Source organism: Prionailurus bengalensis, chromosome D1 (genome assembly GCF_016509475.1).
Source record: "Prionailurus bengalensis isolate Pbe53 chromosome D1, Fcat_Pben_1.1_paternal_pri, whole genome shotgun sequence".
In the NCBI taxonomy this organism is placed as follows: Eukaryota; Metazoa; Chordata; class Mammalia; order Carnivora; family Felidae; genus Prionailurus; species Prionailurus bengalensis.
Window position 1 is genome coordinate 78,485,448 of NC_057346.1, and position 21,255 is coordinate 78,506,702.

The window sequence follows — 21,255 nt, forward strand, 5'->3', positions numbered from 1 at the left end:
TGATGGTTTTCATCTACCCTCCGTGGAGAGGGGTAACCTGACGCTATGAGGACACTCAGCAAGAGTCACATGTAGAGTAGAGGTGAAGCAGACGCTTGAACATCTGTCCGCTTCATGGGAAGGCTTTTCATCTCAGCATACACGTACTAATAAACAACAGTTGGAGAAAATTGTCCACGACATTCAACATGAAGCTGAGCTTTAACTGAGAGAAGGAAGGGTGGACTTGTATTTCCCTTTGCAAAGCGAAAACAGCCGTTGAGCGCGGCCTCTTCTAAAATCTGATATTTAAAAAGAATTGTAAGAAATCAAATTGTTCAATTTGGGACGAAGAGTGGCTGAAGTTACTGGAAAGCTCATGCCTCTGAGTCTGCAAAACCGCTGGCCAGGAGAGGAAAACTTTTCCAACACCCAATTTGAATATTGTGCTAACGCCATTGACTCTGTTAAAACCCTGGAGTTAAATAGGATCCCCTCCCCACTGCACCCCCCGCCCTTTCTCTCTTAGGTTCGTGTTTGGGGGACAAGGGGGCTGGAGCTTGGCCCCAACCTCGGAATTGCTGCCAAGGGCTTGTAATACAATCTCTCCCCATTTGAAGGGTAAATCAGTGTCAATTGGGTTTGCCGTCCACCAGAAAAAGTAAGCATTTTACTTCCGCTCGGTCTATGTGGACTGATGAAATGTAGGAAATCTGTTTCTGGCAGGGGGGAAAATCGTTTTCCCAAACAGCACCGAGAGGAGCCATCAGAGAAGTATGAAGAGGGGCAGTGCGGCTGTCGCTGCTGCCTCTGCCGCCGGGCTGCTGGGGTGCGGAGCGCGGCTGCTGCAGGACCTGCGCCGGCAGGGGGCCGGCCCCGAGACGCTGCGGGAGCCCAGCCGGGAGCCCCGGCGCCCCTGAGAGCCGCCAGCAGCCAGCTCCGGACGCGGGGTGAGCAAGGCGGGCCGGCCGGCTTCCCGCCGGCGCCGCCGCAGCCGCAGCGCGCGCTCCGCAGCCGGGTCGCTGGGGGGCCCTGCCCGCCGGTGCGCGCGGGGCGGCGGGGGAGGGGCGCGCCTGACGGTGACCTCGGGGGCGCGGCCGGGAAGGGCGAGGAGCCGCGGCCAGGCGGACGGGCTCTGGCGCTGGTGGGTGGGCACTGCAGTGGGTGACTCGGGTTCCCTGGACGCAACCATCCCTATTGTGGAGCAGCCCAGATGACCGCGTCCACGAGAGCCCGCTGGGGCGGCTCAGCCAACCAGGGACGGAAGTGAGGGTTTCTAATCAGCACATCGATTATACACGCACACTTCTGCATGCGTGCACAGGGGGTCTCTGTGATGCAAGCTCAGCGTGGTCGGTTCCCGGGAAGAGGCGAGCGGAGCGAGGGCGGTCTTCATGGATTGATGTTGGGTGTTTCACTTGAGTGGGGGAGGCGGGGATGGGAGGAAAAGGGACGACACTTGTGATTTGGGGAGATACTCCTTGTTTTCAACTGATGGGTTTCACAGAGTTGAGTTCTTTTACGTGAATAACAAAAACGCTAGCCTATGAACCAACCCCTTTGGGGAGATTTTGCATAGTAGTATTGTTCTTTTCATCCAAAGAGCGGAGCTTTGGAATCCGCAATTGTTTGGGGAGCAGAGGAGCCAACTTTGCTTTGGAGGCATTAGTTACTCCGGCAAAATTAAATTCTATCAGCCCAGTAGGGTAAATTGTCATTAACCCGGCCCAGACACCCAAAGTTTCCACGGCCTTGAATAGAGAGGGAGCAAAAGCAGGGGTTAACAGATTCTGTTTTCTGCATTCCAGTACAATTGGGGTAAGGGGTGGGGGGGTGGGGGGTGGGTTGTTCAGTACTTCCCTCCGGAAATCAAAACCTTCGCTTCCCCACCTTCCTCGTCTTCATTCTCACACCTCCTTCACTTCCATCCACTTCTAGTTAAGAGTTTGCAAAACTTTACCGTCCCTCTTGTAAACTCCTCCCTCCCCCCAAGAAGCCTCTCCAACAAAGCTAAATCAGCTGTGTAGGGGAGATCTTTTGTGGGGGAAATAAGATCTGCGTGTGCACAGGAACACCCATTTGGCCTCCTAGTGTTAAAATAAAGGTGCAGACAGGTCGGATGTGCCAACCAGGCAGAGAAGTCCACCTTTCCCCCTCACCGAGCCCTGAGGTTCACCGCCGCAGGGCTGGAAACAAGCCGGTGTCGGTTATTGATTCCTGCCCCCAACCTCCTCGCGGGGTGGACACTGATTAGCTGCAGCTGGGGTCTAGTTTACCCAGCCTTTGAAATCGATCAATGAGTTCCCTCTCGAGGAATGCTCCCCCTTAACTGCGGAGGAGAGGGGGGTGGCTGTGGTGGTCTTCTCCAACATGGGCGTCCTGGTTCTGACTGCCTAAGAGAAGGTAAGGGGCAGATGTCTGAGGCATGGGGCAGGCGGCCTTTGCAATGCACACTGAAGCCTTCACACATGGCCCCCTGAATGGGCTCTGGAATGGAAAGGTAGCTTGAATTTCAGCCTGTGTGTTACTAAACTTTGGGCTTGTTTCTTCACCCTACTTTTTGTGATGTGGACTGCGCTTTACTGGGATATAAAGTCATATGGCACAATTTATTTCTAGTATCTTGGTAAGAAATCTTACTTAAACTTGCAGGTGTGGTGAAATGGTGGGTCTTGCATTAATCCAAGTGTGTTATGTAGAATTTTAGAATTTTGATTCAAGGCTGCCAGTCTGTATTCTAGACTTTTGGAGCCTTTGGAAGGCCAAAGTTACCTTGGGTGAAAGCAAATAATGAGGTGCTGGCAATTTGTTTGCCGAGTTTTGTTAAAACTGCAGTTGATGTTAAGGCTGTTTTGATAGCTTTGTGGTTTTGATGTTGGGGCACAAACAGGATGGCACTATTTCTTTTCATTTCTCCTGAGCAACAATCAAGATTTTCCACTCAGTGTTTTTGGACTAGAGAAAAGAACTGGAGAGAAGATACAAAATATCCCTTGTCAAAATGAGTAATGCTTGTGTAATCTTTCTGACCTAAGTGTTTTCAGGGTCAGTGGAGTTTTTACTACTGTTTTCCCCTTATATGAGACTATTCTGCACAACAGATGTATGTGTTCAATAGAGTGTAGAACTCTGCTAGCCCTCAATTTCATTATAGCAATCTTTGCATCACAGACAACATCCAAAGCCCCGAAGTGTCCTCATGAATTAAGGTTTACTTACTCAACTTAGATGAAGTTTTGAGGTAAGTCTTTAGTCTAATTGATTAATTACTTTCAGATGTTTTTCTATTCAAATTATGTTTTAAGTTAAGCTGGTAGGGATCCAAAAACCTGTGCTAAGTTGTTTGGAAAAATGGATTGATAGGGCTTTTAAAAACTTGAAAAAAAATTTTCAAGTGCCATGGAAATACAAGAATCGGTGTCTACTCTGTTATTTTTGGGTCATGATTTGAGAAAGAATTATTATTACAGGTATACCATCATTTAGTTCAGGACAAATCATCATGGGGCTGCAAGAAGAGAAAGAGATTCCTGGAAAAAAAGTTAGCATTACTTGAAATTGGAGGCCAGGAGAGCTGAGTAGGATATTTTTAATGATTCTGTGACTAAATAGCTTTGTTGCTTTGGCCAAAGTATCTTAGGTCTCCAGTCTCTTATTAAAAACCAGGAATTTGACTGTTACATCTTCTATGGTCCTTTTGAGTTTAAAGATTTTGTTACATAATTAGAAAAATTAATAATGAGTGTCATTTTGCCTTTACTCTTGGTGTGTGTGTGTGTGTGTGTGTGTGTGTGTGTGTGTGTGTGTGGACAAGTTGTGCTTCTTAGCTGAAATGTGCGTCCATTTCTAAGATCTACAGTGACATTTCTGATTAAATTTTGGACTTTTATTTTCTAATTAGACCCTTAGGTTACAGTTTAGCATTCATGACTTCGTTGGGATGGTGTAGCTTTGTAGAGATACTATTGGTTAGCCAAAATGGATCACATAGGAGGAAAGAACTCAGAATGATGGAACAGCACATCTAGAGTGGTCCTTGGTCATTAGTTCTTCGAATCTCAGTTGGAAGATAGCAGTTTCTCCTTCCAAATTTTGAAAGGGTGTTTGGCGTGGGGTGTTTTTTGTTTGCTTAATTAAAAAAAAAATAGTGCTGGGCGCCTGGGTGGCTCAGTCAGTTGGGCGTCTGACTTTGGCTCAGGTCATGATCTCACGGTCCATGAGTTTGAGCCCCGCGTCGGGCTCTGTGCTGACGGCTCGGAGCCTGGAGCCTGCTTCGGATTCTGTGTCTCCCTCTCTCTCTGACCTTCTCCCGTTCATGCTCTGCCTCTCTCTGTCTCAAAAATAAATAAACATTAAAAAAAATTAAAAAAAATAGTGCTGTTGGCCTATAAACTTTGTTTCTGCAATGCTTCACACTCATAACACACAAAATTGAAAAGAGGTGAGGTCAGTGCTGTTAGATCAGAACAAAATTGGCCTTTAGGGATGGGAGACCTTAACTGTGGGTTCATTAGCACTGTTTTAAATGGCCACAGTTAAGGAGTGTGTGTGTGTGTGTGTGTGTGTGTGTGTGTGTGTGTGTGTGTGGTGTGATGTGTTGGGGTGGGGGTGTGTTGTGAGATCTTTCCTCATTTATTTTGGGAGGTATAGCATTCCCCCCATCTTAATTAACAGCTTCTGAGTCTTCAACTGGTGCCAAAAATGAAGTATAATTTGTTACCAAAATTTGTTTTTAAAAATACTTGTAAACTTCTCATTTTAGAACTTAACATGTCATTCTTCACCTTGGGGTTTCATCCCTGTCAATAAGAAAACTTTGGATTTTCCATTATTTATGGCTTTATTCCATCAATACTTTGTTTTCATTTCTCCTTTTTTTTTGGCTTTTCTTTGTGATTTAGTTCTATAAAATCTATTGTCTTACAGGAGTTTTATTTTGGCACATTTTTTACGAGGGTGATTTAGGCTTCGCTAGTATTTATTGGATATAAAGTATATACCTCAAACTGGCACAAATATTTAATCTTCCGAACTATCTTTGAGGTCTTTGTCTCCATTGTATACACTGGGGAGCTCCAGTACAAAGAGAAAAAGTCATCTAACTGGAGAAGAATAGCTATTCAGTGTCGAGGTAGTGGAACCAGTATTTGACCCCAGCACTTCTGATTCCAATAATAATATTCTAATCCATTAAGTAAGCTTCTTAGTGGATCTCATAGCAGACAGTAGTGATATAATGTTTATCATTTTATTCTTATTTTTCTTTCCTTCCCCTTTATTTTCTATGCAATACATTTTTTTTTAAATTTTTTTTTCAACATTTATTTATTTTTGGGGGGAGAGAGAGAGACAGAGCATGAACGGGGGAGGGGCAGAGAGAGAGGGAGACACAGAATCGGAAACAGGCTCCAGGCTCTGAGCCATCAGCCCAGAGCCCGACGCGGGGCTCGAACTCCCGGACCGTGAGGTCGTGACCTAGCTGAAGTCGGACGCTTAACCGACTGCGCCACCCAGGCGCCCCTGCAATACATTTTTAATAACATGTCAGCAACTTCTAGAGATAGTCTGGAAACCATCTTGGTCATAATCAAAGCACACCTCTAGGTGGCGTGAAAGAATACTTTTTTTCAGAGTCAAAACTATGATGTCTTCAACTGGGATTGTGGAGCAACAGACTAAACAGTCTTTAAACATGTGAGATTTTACTTATGGAGTCATTAATTTTTTCTTCTTCCCCTGGGCTAGTTCAGTCTCATCATATTCATAATGGTTATTCCAGAATCAGTTCTACTATGGAAAGAAAGAAAAAATAATACACACACACATTCTTTGAAGAATTCTGTATTAAGTTTCTGCATGTTTTTCCCTTTAAGTTTTATTTTTCTGAATTCCAAATCCTGAGGGTTGCATTATCCATTTTTAGATAGACCCATACAGCTTGAAGAAGCCATAGCTCAGAGAGTCATGGAAGCATTTGAATCCTTACTTGTGTTTCCAAGGCGATTGGCTTTGCCTAGTACTTACCAAAGTCACTTATCAAGCTTTTAAAATATTTAGATTACATGAATTTTCATGGTAACATCTTTCAGTGCTTACATACCTGATACAAAACATTTTTCTTTCCCCCAAACCTAACTTTTTGCTTCAAGTCTAATGGACCATTAATCATTTTATTTCCCATCTTTAAAAGCTACTCCTTGGCATCTTTTTTGGTTTTTGAAAACTTTTGAATGGATTCAAAGGATCAGAAATTATCTTTTTGTTATAATTTGTTCTTTGTGATATAATTCAACTCATCCACTTGGTTAAAGTTGAAAATATAAAAAGATTACAATCCTGCAGTGATCTTTTTATCTGAGTGATATAAATTCATTTGGTTGTTACCTATACCAGTTTAATCATTTCAATTAGAAATTACTTCACGATGCAGTAATTCTTCCACATTCCAAATTTCAATCCTAGCTGAATTCATTTCCATGTTTCCTATTCATGTCTCTGCCATATTTAAATCCTAGACTTCCGTGTACTTTCAACTAAACCACAAAGGCATGCTAGGTTTGATGGTGATTTGAAATATGAAAAATGGATCAGGAGAACATGGATTGAAATCACGATTTTTTCCCAAGGCACATAAACAGAGGAGCCCTTGTCTATGACAGTGACCTTAGGTGTCTATGTATTTGATACATGTTTAATTAATTTCCATTATATGCTAATTACCCACTAAGCCATCTTTCTCTCCCCTTTTGCTTCCTGGGGAAATATAATCCTATTATTGCTTTTTTTCCCCCTTTGTATATAATTTTGATTATACCTGAAGCAGCATAACAAAAATTGCTTAGTTACTCTTCTTATTTTTACTTAATGATCATCTATAAATATTAGAAGATAGTTTGAATTACATTTCTGGCAAAATACAGGACAGACTACATGAGAAATAAATGTGCCACTGTCAAGGAAAATAAAAACTTCACTGTTTGGAAGGATTGAGGGGAAGGATTGTGTCCCTTTGGCTCATTGAAACTGTTACATGCCTTTAGGCTTACTGTAAACTATCCCTTGATGAATTCTTTGCTGAACAATGAGCTTAAGAATCTGAGGTGTCTTCTTCCTTTTACCGAGCAAAGTAGGCTTCTGATGCTTAAATGGAAGTTGCACAGCACATAATAGGATGTAGGTAAAGTTACTGAAGTACAACATCTCACTTTCAGGAAAGTAGTGGGAGAGATTGTGTCTTGAGAAGAAAGGCATTTTAGAGGTAACCCTTTTAAGATTTCAATGAGTTATTTAAATGTATCAATCATGTGCTTAAATGTATTATTACTTAAATGTTTGTTTCTGAGGCTAGCTAGCCTTTACCAATCCTAACCAGCCACAGGTAGATCTTTTGTTTTCCTGGGACTGGACCTATTTTTAAAAGAATTGGAGCAAAACTCTTTTAGGTTTCTGATATTTAATCACAGGGTTTGGAGAAAGCTTCAGGACATTGTATGAATAGTATGATGATTAACCGCAAAAAAAAAAAAAAAAAAAAGGCAATAATGATATTCTGGCTCCTGTAATGATAATTTAGAAACATAGGACAAATGTATTAAAATTATTTCACATTTGCACTGGTTCACTTTAGGTAATTAGATATATAGAGATTTATAAAAAAATGTTTTCAAAGACAATTTATGGGAATTTTTTTTTTTTTTTGCAAAAAGTTATTCCAAAGCATAATTGCTTTGGAAATGCAATTGTCTGTGTTTTTAAATTATGCATCTATGACACTTTTTAGGTGTTTATTCACATTAGCAGTTTTTTCTAATACTATGGCAGAATGTTTGGGAAGCAGTCATGTTTTAGAATTTTCTAAACACCAATGTTGTCTTGTTTTTCTTTCAAAAGCAGTCTTTAAAAGGCAAAAAATTAGCCTATGATAAGAGAATTAGAGTTGGACATTAAGTAGAAAGGATTATTACGTAAAGTTTCAAAGAATAGAACCAACAAAAGTGTATACAACTTATATTGGTAAATTTAAAATACCGTAAATAATGAAATATAGCTGAAAACCCTATTATATCTTATCATACTTCTTGCCAGCTGCAAATATTTTCATTTTCATTAGTCATACCATACTTGGTTATTTCATATGCACTCTTTGTGTACAGAATAGAGTCCTGCACGTTGTTGAAGTGATGAGTTTATTTACTCTAGCTACTTCAATATTACTTCTATAGTCTTAGGTCCTATAAATAATGCATACAAAGTGCTACATTCAAGGCCAAGTATATATTCAAACATCTCTTCTACAGCCCATACAGGGGACTGGGCTGCTCATAAGCCCATAAGGGACTGGGGTAATGAAATCATCTTTTATTTTATAGACCTAAGACATTTAATTACTTCTACTCTAAAAATGATCACAAGCAAAACCTAGTGTGTAAAATATGTAAAGTGGGAAGATACAAACTAAGTTAAAAGAAAACCCTATGGTAGTATTTATTAGAATTCCGTTCAATTCTTGGGTTATAGTATGGGTTCTCGATGAATCTATTTTGTAAAAATGTATCATTCTGGCAAGAATAATGGTCTTAGAGTATGAAGACCTAGGTTCAAGCCTGACTCTGCCATGATCTTGTATATATGATCTTGGTTGAGTCACTTATCCTCTCTGGTTTTTGTTTTTCGTTTTTGTTTTGCCTTTTTTTTTTTTTTCATTAACTGTAAAATGAGAAAAGTGTGGTAGGGTGTCTTTGAAAGCACCTTCTACCCTGTCTCCCCACCAATTATCTAAACTGTGAGTTCATATTAACTTACCCAGCTGAAAGAGCCAAGTGCTATACTTAATTGTATAGGTAAAAGTTTTGAGAGAGCTGACCATGTTTACAATAAATTGTGCAAATTATGTCATTGCTTGCACTCAGTTCTAAAATTTTGTGGAAACCTGTGGTTTCAAATATGAACCCAAACATTGGGAGTGTACAATTGAGATTCTAAAATTTTAATCAAGCCCTTTTCATTGCTTTTGCATAGTGGAATTTCTTGCCTTAGACGCTGACTTTTTCTAGTATGGTGTTTCACATGAGCTTAGAGCTTAGTGTTTGATTTTTCTATTTGACCTCAGATTGCTGCTGTTTCCTACCAAGTGATTGGTCAAAAGTGATAGGGCCAGTGCAGATAAAGCAAGTAGTGTTTTGTGGGGTTTAATAATTAAAAACCTCACCCGTCATCAAAACGTCCATGGATCTGGTTCCTTACTGTGTCATTGGCAGAAAGATTTTCACGAGACAAGTCTATACAAAAAGCAACTCCTCTTTTTTTTTTTTTTGTTTTCAAAACAGGTATTACAAGTGGATAAATGATGTGCACTGCTCTGAGCCCAAAGGTACGCAGTGGACCTGGCCTTTCTGATATGCATCAGTATAGCCAATGGCTGGCCAGCAGACATGAAGCGAATTTGCTACCGATGAAAGAAGATCTGGCCTTGTGGCTAACCAATCTATTAGGTAAGGTTATAAGATCTTATTTTGTGAGCCAAGGTAACAGGCTGTTTTTTCTCCCCCCTCATGTAGTGTCCTTCACCTAAGCATGTGACGGCACCTTGGGAAGAAAGATTTCATTATTTGGATTTTGCATCTGGGAAACCTGAGGCAGGTGGAAATTTTAAATGAATTTCTCAATATCTCTCACATGAACTGTGCTTAGTAATACCAGTATCATGCATTGAAATGTGGAAATGTGTGGTCAAATCTCTGGTTTTGTCTATAGGCCGGTCTGATTTATTTTTTACTTTTCTTTCATGCAGCTGACCAATTTGACCTGTTCTTTTGATACTGCACACGGGCCACAGTCTGTGAAAATCTGACTTCTAAAACTAGATTTCTTCGTCCTACTTTTGTAGCACACCTTCCAAAACTGCTGAATACCCAGACTCTAGAACAAAATTGTCTATCCTTTGTCTAAATGAGCTGGCTGGAGTCATCCAGCCTTGAACTAAAGTTTTCTTTGCATTTCATTTTTGTTTGTAAGTGCTCTTCCAAAATTTGTCTCTGAGAAAAACGCTACCTCATGCTAAGGCTGCCTTTTTTTTTTTTCTGTTCTGCCAGCATATTCATAGGATAAAATTTCAACCATGTGCACAATGGAATCGTGCATTTAAAGGATCATCATGTTTTCACCAGTAGCTTTTCACAGAGGATAGAATTAAAACCTGAAGAAAGGACCTTTATAGATATATGATAGAAGAGTTGAATACAGAGTAAACATAGAAAGCATGTGGTGCTTTATCATTTGCAGAAGGGATTTCACAACATTATTTTCTTATTTAAAGGATCCGTCAAGGCACATTTTTTATCTTCATTTTCCAGCTGATGAAAATGAGGAGCTTAGTGAGAGTGCCCTGTTTATCTAAAAACGTAGCAAGGTTTTGGCAGGGTTTGGCAAGATTTTAGCACATTTTCGCAAACGTTTCCTTTTGCTCACCATGGCTCTGGAGTTTTGCAGGGCTTTTATGTTTTTTAAGCCTTTATCCTAAGGTGAGATGTCTCCTTTTTCCTCAGTGTGTACATATGACTCTATGTGGTGTAGCAGGGCTACGTGTCGGTTTTCAGCGTGCCCAGCCACAGGGTAAGGACAGGAATACCAAAGGCATTCCCAGGAAGACCCTTTATTACGCTATGACACTATATCCCCTGGAAGGAAGGGGCTGTCCCCTTTTAGTAAGACATCCATACAAAGGTAGAGGTTTTATCACCATCACATACAGGGAGTCAAGTTTGTCTAGGCAGATGGATTTCCCTCTCTCTTTCTCTCTCTCCCATCCTTCAAGGGTTTACTAATGATTGTTACATTAGTACTTTATCATTAACTTTGAGCTGTCCTCAGATACACAGGCTATTGCAAGTGTAGCAGCATAGAAGAGAAATTAAGAGCACAGATTTGAAGTAGACTGCCTATTGTGCTTGAACCCCAGATCGGCCACTTAACTAGCAATGTGATCTTGGGCAAGTTACTTATGTGGTCTGTCTCTCAGTTTCTTCATCTGTAAAGTGGTAATAATAGTAGTGTTATTCCACAGGGTTGCTGTGGGAGTAAATGATGAAAATACATATGCTAATTAGTACTGGGCATCTTCTAAATGCTATATGGTTTGTCATTGTTATTCCATTTATATAGTTTGGTGATAGTGTTAATTTGATTTTGTGGATAAGTTAATATATTCAACAAATATTTGAGTGTGCTACCGAATTATATATCAGTTTAGGGGCCCCTGGGTAGCTCTGTTGGTTAAGCTTCCGAGTCTTGATTTCGGCTCAGGTCATGATCTCATGGTTTTGTGAGTTTGAGCCCCACATCTGGCTCCACAATGACAGTGCAGAGCCTGCTTGGGATTCTCTGTCTCCCTCTCTATCTGCCCCTCTCCCACTCACACCATCTATGTCCCTCTCAAAATAAAGAAATAAATCTAAAAAAATATATATTATATGTATAATATATATTAGTTTAAAAAATGAACTCTGGAATCAGAGTGCTTGAATTCAAATCTCAATTCCATTAGTTACCAGCCCTGTGATACTAGGCAAGTGTCTTAATGCAATGTGCCTCAGTTTTCTCATCTATAAAATAAGTATAATATCAATACCAACCTCATAAGATTGTTGGAAATTAGAATGACATCACCAGCTTTAGAAATAGATCTGGCACATAGTAATCAACTAGCTGGGAAATACTAATTCTTGTAGTTAACTGTGTTTTAGACACAGTCTGCTAAGTCTGGAGGATAGAATAGTGATTAGGAATAGAGTACCGGCTCTTATAAGAGCTTGGAGTAAATTGAAAAAGAAACATTTTAAAGAAGTAAGTGAATAAATAATTCATTAACTGAGCTTATTGTAAACACTAAAAGATACAGGTTGCAATAAGAATGTAAAAAGAAGGAAGTGTGAATGGGCAAAGCTCAGGGGGCTTGTAGGAGGGATCCTCTTTAAAAGGTCTTATATTTGGGGCGCCCGAGTGGCTCAGTTGATTAAGCATCTGATTTCAGCTCAGGTCATGATCTCTCAGTTAATGAGTTCGGGTCCCACGTCGGGCTCTGTTCTGACAGTTCAGAGCCTGGAGCCTGCTTCGGATTCTGTGTCTCCCTCTCTCTCTCTGTCCCTTCCCTGCTTGTGCTCTGTCTCTCTGTCTCTCTGTCTCTGTCTCAAAAATAAATAAACATAAAAAAATGTTTTTAAAGTTCTTATATTTAAACTGAAAACTGAAGAATAGTTAACAGCTAGCCGGAGAAAGCATGGGAGAATAACCTGAGTGGAGGGAATGGCATAGGCTGAGACAGGAAGGAATTTGGTACCTTGCAAGAACTCAGTGAAGGCTGGCATCAGTGGCACAGACCAAGAAGGAGAGAGGTTCATGTGACTTGTTGGGGCTGGATCGCATACTGCTTTGAAGACCGTGTTAAGGGGCTTTATAATTTTTTGTAGGGTGAAGGAAAAGTCAGGGAAAGATAATGATTAGAGTATAGCCTGTTTGTATAAGCATGTTCCAACGTCCGGTGACTTGTCATCAAAGACATTTTATTTGGTGAATGTGATCATTTACAAAGCAGATTGATCAGGGTGAGCAGCCCAAGACATCCTCAAAGAATAGAGACTCACTGTGTGTGTAATGGAAAGATCTTTGGATTAAAAGTCAGGAGACCTGGCTCCTAACTGGGTGTCAGGAGACCTGGCTTCTGATTCTGGCTCTGCCACTCGGTAGGAAATTTGCCCAAAGTCACTCAGCTATCTGTTCTGGGCTCAGTGTCCTCAACCATAAAATGAAGGGCTTGGAGTGGATGATCTCTAATGTCCTTTCCAGTTCCAAAAGTCTAGGTTTCCAAGAAATCCATCTCTTGAGACCCAGTTTGAGATCATCAATATGCATAAACAAAGTGAAAACAATTTACATAAATGAATAATCTTTCTTTTAGAGAATAAGAATAATTTTTTTAATGCTAGTATTTGGTAACAAACATGCAACTGATGGTTTGTGAAATTTTCTCAGAAAAGGAATCTTAATCTCAAGGTACAATAACGTACCACCTCGCATTGACTTATATTCGTAGAAGTAGAGAGATAATAGCTTTCAAGTGAATATTCACATGGTAACTTAGAAAGTTAACTCATAACTTGAGATTATTTTAAAGTGGTGAAGCATTTGGAGTTAAGAAAATGCATTATGTACTAGAATGGTAATGAAGAAGGGAGAAGAAAATGTATGGCTATGTTAGAAGATACTTTTATGGGGTGCCTTGGGTCGGTTGAGCATCCGACTCCAGCTCAGGTCATGATCTCACAGCTCGTGAGTTCGAGCCCCATGTCGGACTCTGTACTGAGCTCAGAGCCTGGAGCGTACTTTGGATTCTGTGTCTCCCTCTCTCTCTGCCCCTAACCCACTTGCATTCTGTCTCTGTCTCTCTCAAAAATAAATAAACATTTAAAAAATTTTTTAAAAGAGGGTATTTTTATTACACATAATAGATACATTTAGAATTCACATATTTTGGAAATGGAGTCCTTAAATTAAATTTTAAAATTATTTATTACTGACCTTTTTGTCACCTCAGATATTTGCAAATTTATATTGTGTAGTTCTCTTTCAATTCTTGTTTTTCATCTACTTGAAAGTTAGAAATGTTTTGAAAGTAGTTTCAAAGTTGATACTGTCTCCATATAAAGTTTCTGCATTTTTTGGCAATGTAGAAATTTATATACTAAATTAAGCCTTTCAATTAGATGGTGCCATTGTGATGTGGACCTTACTTGTGGAAAGGCTTTCTGCTTCTTTTAAGTAATTGATTAAAATATGACTTTTTTTCTCTTTCAAAAGGAGTATCAATGGTTGTTTAGATTCATATATTTCTGCTCCTATATATAAAATGTAAAATATATAGTTTCTTAAAGAACACTCAATATGTATTCAGATTTTTTGGTATATAAAAATGTTTGTTAGAGAAAATAATTACTTTGTTGGTTCAGTGACCAATATTCACATTCATGCCATATATGGAGTTATATAATACCGTAATTTCCAGGTACTTAATAGGTAACAATAATAAATAGCACTTTACATTCTTAGGCATAAAATTAAAGCAACAATAGTGAATTTTTATATGGAAATTTATATATTAGAATATCAAATGCCAGCTATCTTATGACAAATTAACTAGTTATGGTGAATAAATAGTTATGGTAGTTGGGATTTGTTTATGAGATAGCATACCAACTTGATTCATGAAAAGATCATCGTGTAGATGTTTATTGACTACTCACACATTCTTGGAAATATCTACCCATCTTATTGAAAATAGTCTTTGCAGTCCAAGTATATTTCTAGTACCTGGCACCATGGAGCGTTTTATGAGCAACATTCAGAAAAGACAGCAGAAGAACCCCAAAGACCCCTTTATTCTTCCCTATAAAACATTTCTTTGGCCATTGTGTCCTGTTACACATTAAATATATACATTTCATCTTTATTTTAGGCCTTCTGTTTTGTTACTTTTTTTCATGAACTAGTTATTGCCCATTTGTTATTTAACTGTGTCCTTAGGACACATTTGAACTTCAAGTGATTATACAAATAAATATTGGGGAAACAATTATCACTTTGAATAAACAGCATGTTATTAAATTAACAGTCCCAGATTATAGCACCCACCCCTCCTTGAAATAGATGAGGCATATTCTATGAATTTCATGATTACTGATGGAGTATTGAATATTGCTGTTGGCTTAACTTTGAAATGAATATACTAATGTAAATGTTCTCAAGTTGTTTATTTCACTTGTGTTTCTTTAATCATTTAAAAATAATGGTCTACCTTTACCTTCAATTAGTATTTGGTTGATAACATTGTATGAACCATATGGTAATATATTTTTGAGAAAAGATTTTAGTTGTTAAGCATCCAAGAAATCGACATTGTTTTTAAAGATTGTAGATCTTTAGGATGTAAGTGTATAAGTATTTGGATATATGCAGGGACTTTGAGTAAATCATAAGATATATTACAAATTACATTATGCTGAATTGTTTCACTTAAATTTAAAAATGCATTATAGTAATTGATAGTATGTGATTTACCCTTTGCCTGACTTTCCTACATGCACAGGAAAGAAAATCCAGTTATTATATGCTTAATATGATCAATATAAAATATTTTAAAATTTTCAGTTATTTCTAAAATTAACCATATTTCAACATTAAAAAAATTAAGCACCTGTTTATTGAAGCTGCTTCTGTCAAATACAACTGCTGTATAATGAGTTTGGAACAACTTTCTTTTCTTTTTTCTTAAAACCCTTTTATCAGATCCGTATCCTGCAAAGTTTTCGTATTCTTGACATAGTCAATAAAAATTCCTTAGGAGAGGTGGTATCTTATGCTAGTTCAAAAGTTTAGAGAATCAAATTCATGTTCATGAGTTAACACCTTTCAGAGAATATACTGCCTCATTTTTTTTAACCCATTTTTTCCAACAGAAACAGCTTTGTATTTTCTTGATATACATGGAGGGTAGATACTGTGAATCAGAGGGGACCAGATGCTGATCTAGGGTTTCTGGATATAATGAGTCCTTTCCTATCTCCCAACCTTCAAATTTCAATCTCAAAACACTGGCTAACCCGAGTTAAGATAGCAGATGAGTTTCTTTGAGTTCTCCAATTAGTGAAATATGCTGGGAATGAGCGGTGCATTGAGCTTGGAGTAGAGTTTGGTCCTGCCTGGATCAGCTCTAGAGAAAACATACACCAGTTTTCTCTGCAATGAATCAGGCCTCACATCAGAACATGCCTAAATGACATTCTCAGCTATTCTCTGATCTACACAGTGGACTGCGATTCAGTTTTTAGCACCACTGTCTTCATCCCCAAGCTGTTTCTGTTTTTTCTTTTTGTTTGTTTGTTTTTGTTTTTGTTTTTTCCTGAAAGGCTTTTGGTGGAGTTTCTACAGAGAAAAAGACAACAAGAATTAGGGAGAATGCTTTATTATAGAAACTAGTCATTTGTGTATTCAGCAAATATTTATTTAAGTAGCCAAGCACAGTGGCTAGCTAGGAGCATTGGACTGTAGGCGTAGACATCAGAGGTTAAAAATCCAGATTCACTGAGTAATTTTAAGCAAATTGCTTAATCTAATACCTCAGTTTTATCATCTATAAAGTGAATACCATAATAGCCAAACTTCACAGTTTGGTGAGATGATTAAAAAACATGAATACCTGTAAAGTGCCTGACATATAGTGAGGTTTCAAATGTTAAATACCATTATTAGATGTTATCATATCTGCTAACTGACTGGGAGGAAAGCTTTCTTTCTTCGCCAGGTAGAAGTCGAAAGGGATTCTTTTTCCACATGGCTCTAGTCCAAAACACCACAGGTTGATACTTAATCTTTATGGAAATTATGACAAGGCATATTTCTGGGAGGAATACACCGATGTGTAAAAGCGTGTGTGCTGATTTAGTTATTTGACAAAAAATTTCAGGCAGATCTGCATTTCATATGATTGTGCCCTAACATTTTATGAGGAAGTGAATTAACTACCATCTTTACTCAAACTCCCTGATCTTTGTCTATTGGCAAGCTGTCAGTCATGACTGAATTGGTGGTATGACAATCAAAGTCCGCAATTATGAACGCAAGAAGTAAAGATATTACTTCTAGACAAGACTGTTTTAGATTAACCTTCAAGTCAACGGTCTTTACATCCTAGTGTGGGTCAGTTGGTACTCCAAGATGATTTGATTATATCTATACATTGTCCTATCTTTTCTTTTCTTTTTCAAAGTTTATTTATTTTGAGAGAGAAAGAGTGCACACATGTGTGTACACATGAGTGGGGGAGGGGCAGAGAGAGAGAGGGAGAGAGGGAATCCCAAGCAAGCTCCATGCAGAGCGCGATTTGGGACTTGAACTCACAAGCTGTGAGATCATGACCCGAGCCAAAATCAAGAGTTGGACACTCAACTGACTGAGCCACCCAGGCACTCACCCTATTTTTTCCTAAGCATACCAATAACCTGGGAGGACAGAGCTGGGGAAGAAGTGATTCTATTCTTCTAGAATCTTACTGCATGTAGTATTTATAATCTAATGTCTCAAAACAGTTACCCAATTCAGATTAAAGAAGATCTGGTTTTGCCTAGCAGAGATATTTCATTTTTTATAATGTTTACTTCAGAATTGGAATTAGTATTTCATACCTTGTTCTAATGGACTTGTCATGGTTAAATTGAGCTAACTTCATATACTGATATAAAAAAAACTGGTAATATTAATGTAATAAGATAATATGTATCATTCCATGTAAAGTTTATATTGATTTCTTATAATTATAAAGTATGTTTAAAAATATATTTTATGATTCTTTGTGTGGAAAATATATTACACATGAAGATTAAAAAAAAAACTTCTCCATCTTGCATTTTTTTCCTTCATCCGAGGCAGTATATTTCAACTATAAAGTATGTAACAGTGTCTGTTTTAGCAAAAAAAAATCCACCTTTTGGAGCTATAAAATATACAGAATTGAAAGCTGACACCTAATATATTTTTCATTAGATACAGATGTTTAATGTAAACTCATTCTTTAAGTATTCAGGAAAATCAGGCTAATGAAAATTTTTCAGGTATAGTGTATAAAAAGTAAAAATCATACCTTTTGGTAAATTGCTAATAACTTTTTAATGAGAGACATTTTTCTTTTTATAATTGACAAGTTCTTTTAAATTAACTGTAATCATCTTGCCACTTACCATTATGAATAGAATCTTTCCATTGCCATGGAACTTCATGAAAGACGAATACCTAAATAGCTCTTTTAAATGAAGATAATCTTATAAGTAATTTATAAAGGGATCCTTCAACAATTTGGAGTAAAATTTACCTTCTCTACATCAAAATGTAACTTTGGTAATTTTGAAAATATTTCTAATACTTATTTTTCCTACTTATTTCCAGAATTACTTTCTTACTAGACAATGCAGGCCAACATGGTGACTGCATAACACAAATTTTGCTGGACCGGCCTTTTGTATCTCCAGAATATTACTTTCATTCCTGAATGAAGTTCAGCTGCATACAATTTTGAAATAATAGTAGTGTTGTGTAGGCTACCTCTGTGGTGAGTAGTTAGGGCTCCTGATGTTTTGCCACCTGCAGAAGTCATCATCCTATCTGGGGGCTAAAATGCGAAGCATCCAGTAGGGAAGAAAGAACATTTTTAAAAAGTTAATTGTCTTTCCTTCTTTACCTGCCCTTCCCCCCAAACCAAATCAAACAAACAAAAAAGAATTCCAAACAGATGTTTCTTGAAATCCAAATATATTCTATGTTGTGAGTTGAACTTTAAGCCAGGACTTTATCTGTTGTTCCAGTTGGGTTATTTTTAGGTGTTCATGGAACTGAGCTGCATGCGTTGCCCTTACGATAAAAGCTCCTCCTAAGAGAGTCTCAGTACAAAACTTTAAAGCACTCCTTTTTTCCTTTTTTTTTTTTTTTGGCTTTAACTTAACCACTCTTTGCAGAAATAATACCCAGCATTTTCTCCAAATTTTCCAGCAGTTTGTTTCTTTATTTGTTAATTTATGTGCTCACTGAACACATTATCTAGGTGCCTACTATGGTAATATCATTATACTTCCCTCTGTAGGACCACACAAACACACACACACACACACACACACACACACACACACACACACACACACGATATTGCCCCAGGAGGTTTGAGGAAGACAATAGGTGCTTTTGGAGCACCTGGGTGGCTCAGTCGGTTGAGTGGTTGAGCATTTGACTGGCTCAGGTCATGATCTCATGGTTCACAAGTTTCAGCCCCATGTGGGGCTCTGTGTGGACAGCTTGGAGCCTGGAGCCTGCTTCTGATTCTGTGTCTCCCTCTCTCTCTGCCCCTCCTCTGCTTTCTCTCTCTCTCTCAAAAATAAATAAACATTAAAAAAAGAGGTTTACAATGAGATACCACCTTACACCTGTCAGAATGGCTAACATGAACAACTCAGGCACCAACAGATGTTGGTGAGGATGCGGAGAAAGAGGATCTCTTTTGCATTCTTGGTGGCAATGCAATCTGGTGCAGCCACTCTGGAAAACAGGATGTAGGTTCCTCAAAAAACTAAAAATAGAACTACCCTACGACCCAGCAATTGTATTCCTAGGTATTTAGCCATGGGATACAAGTGTGCTGTTTCAAAGGGACACATGCACCCCCATGTTTATAGCAGCATTATCAACTATAGCCAAAGTATGGAAAGAGCCCAGATGTCCATCGATGGATGAATGGATAAAGAAGATGTGGTATATATATACAATGGAGTATTACTCAGCAATCAAAAAGAATGAAATCTTGCTATTTGCAACTACGAAGATGGAACTGGAGGGTATCATGCTAAGTGAAATTAGTCAGAGAAAGACAAAAATCATGACTTCACTCATATGAGGACTTTAAGAGACAATAGAGACAATACAGATGAACATAAGGGAAGGGAAACAAAAATAATATAAAAACAGGGAGGGGCACAAAACAGATGAGACTCATAAATATGAAGAACAAACTGAGGGTTACTGGAGGGGTTGTTGAAGGGGGGATGGGCTAAATGGGTAAGGGGCACTAAGGAATCTACCCCTGAAATCATTGTTTCACTATATGCTAATTTGGATGTAAATTTTAAAAAATAAAATTGAAGAAAAAAGGAAAAAAAAAAGTTTGAGGAAGACAAGAACTTTACACAAAGCATATTACTAGCAGTAGAAGTTTGGAAAGTTACCAAAATGAGTGATGCCTTTGAGTGTGGCCATCTAGAAAAGAGAGCAGTGTACACTGGGAGAATCTCTTTGTGGATTTCTGATTAAAGGAAAGATAGAACTTGGTCAGGCAGATATAAGGAGGATATTGTAGACAGGGGCCCACCAGGAAGAAAGGCTTGGTGGTAGGAATGGGAAGGTCTTGCTGGAGAAACAGTGAAGGCACTGTGTAGACCAAGAATCAAGGAGACTATAAAGATGCTAGGTTAGAAAAGTGGATTAGAGGCATAAGTCTCATCCTTTGGATATGTTAAAGTGGATATATTTCATATTTGGGGTAGCACAGAAGATTAGGGACTATGCAATAAAGAAGAATAATGACCCAGGAAGGATAGTGTTTAGCAACAATAATTTTAGCAATGAGTGTGATATGTATTGGAGAAGGAAGTTGAGGATACAAGGAATAGCCGTTGTTTTTGTTGCTAGAGGTTTAAATATCAAATCATGAAAATCAAAAAAGAATTTTTTTTCCATTTTATTTATTTTAGATAGAGACAGTGAGGGAGAGGGGCAGAGAGAGAGACAGAGAGAGAGAAAGAATCTTAAGCAGGCTCCACACTCAGCATGGAGACTGACACAGGACTCAATCCCATGACCCTGGGATCATGACCTGAGCTGAAATCAAGAGTCACATGCTCAACCCACTGAGCCACCCATGCACCCCCCAAATTTTTATTAATATTATGGTACCAGAAATAAAAGGAAGTATGGATCTATAGGAGCTGTGACTCATAAGTTATAGGAAATTAAGGCAGGAAAATAAAATATGTTGAAACTTAGAGACTTAGAGTGCATGAAAAGGGGAGAAGTTAATTTGGGTTGCATATAAGAAAAAAATAGTGGTTTATAACACTGAAAGAAAGAAGGAATCAGGAGTAACAGGTTTAGGGTATAGGGTTTCGTTTTGGGGTGATAAAATATTCTGAAATTGTTCATGGTGATGATTGCACAAGTCTACTAAAAGCCACTGAATTATACACTTACATGGGTGAATTGTAAGGTATGTGAATTATATCACAATGAAGCCATTATAAAATAAAAGGAAAATGAAGAAACAAAATCTGTTTGGGGAGAATAGAAGAATGAAGACAAACGACCTTTAACTGGTTAACTGCCAGGGATGAACAATGGTAAATGATGGTCATAAGAGCAGTAGAAGAAGCCGAGTGGTTTTGAGGAGAGAGAAAAGCAGAAACTGAACCCAATAATCCTCAGTTCAAGGATGGTGGTAGGAAGAGGAATGGTTAGAGGGGTAGTGTTTCTTTCAGGGTTGCATTAGTTTCACCTCATCATCTTAATCAGGAAAACAAACTCAATAGAACTTAGAGATGTGGTTTACACATTGGCCGTGCCACTACAGTTGCCAATGGTGGTTGACTTTTCAATGCACTGTGACTCTATTTCAAATTAAAGAAAAGAGAGCTTATG

The 21,255-nt window shown here is 38.5% G+C and overlaps 1 protein-coding gene across 2 annotated transcripts in view; it reads left to right on the forward strand.

Annotated features, from left to right (window-relative positions):
- Positions 1-819: 819 nt before the first annotated feature.
- The window catches only part of GAS2 (growth arrest specific 2), a 131,209-nt gene continuing 110,773 nt past the window's right edge, over positions 820-21,255 (forward strand). Inside the window, exons 1-2 of one of the 2 annotated variants that reach the window (XM_043580826.1) lie at positions 820-929; positions 9,306-9,470. In XM_043580826.1, coding sequence (XP_043436761.1) covers positions 9,323-9,470 — 148 coding nt within the window. In that variant the 5' untranslated portion in view covers positions 820-929; positions 9,306-9,322. Of the gene's footprint in view, positions 930-2,002; positions 2,383-9,305; positions 9,471-21,255 lie in introns of those variants that run through there. The other variant, XM_043580827.1, reaches the window with a different exon arrangement.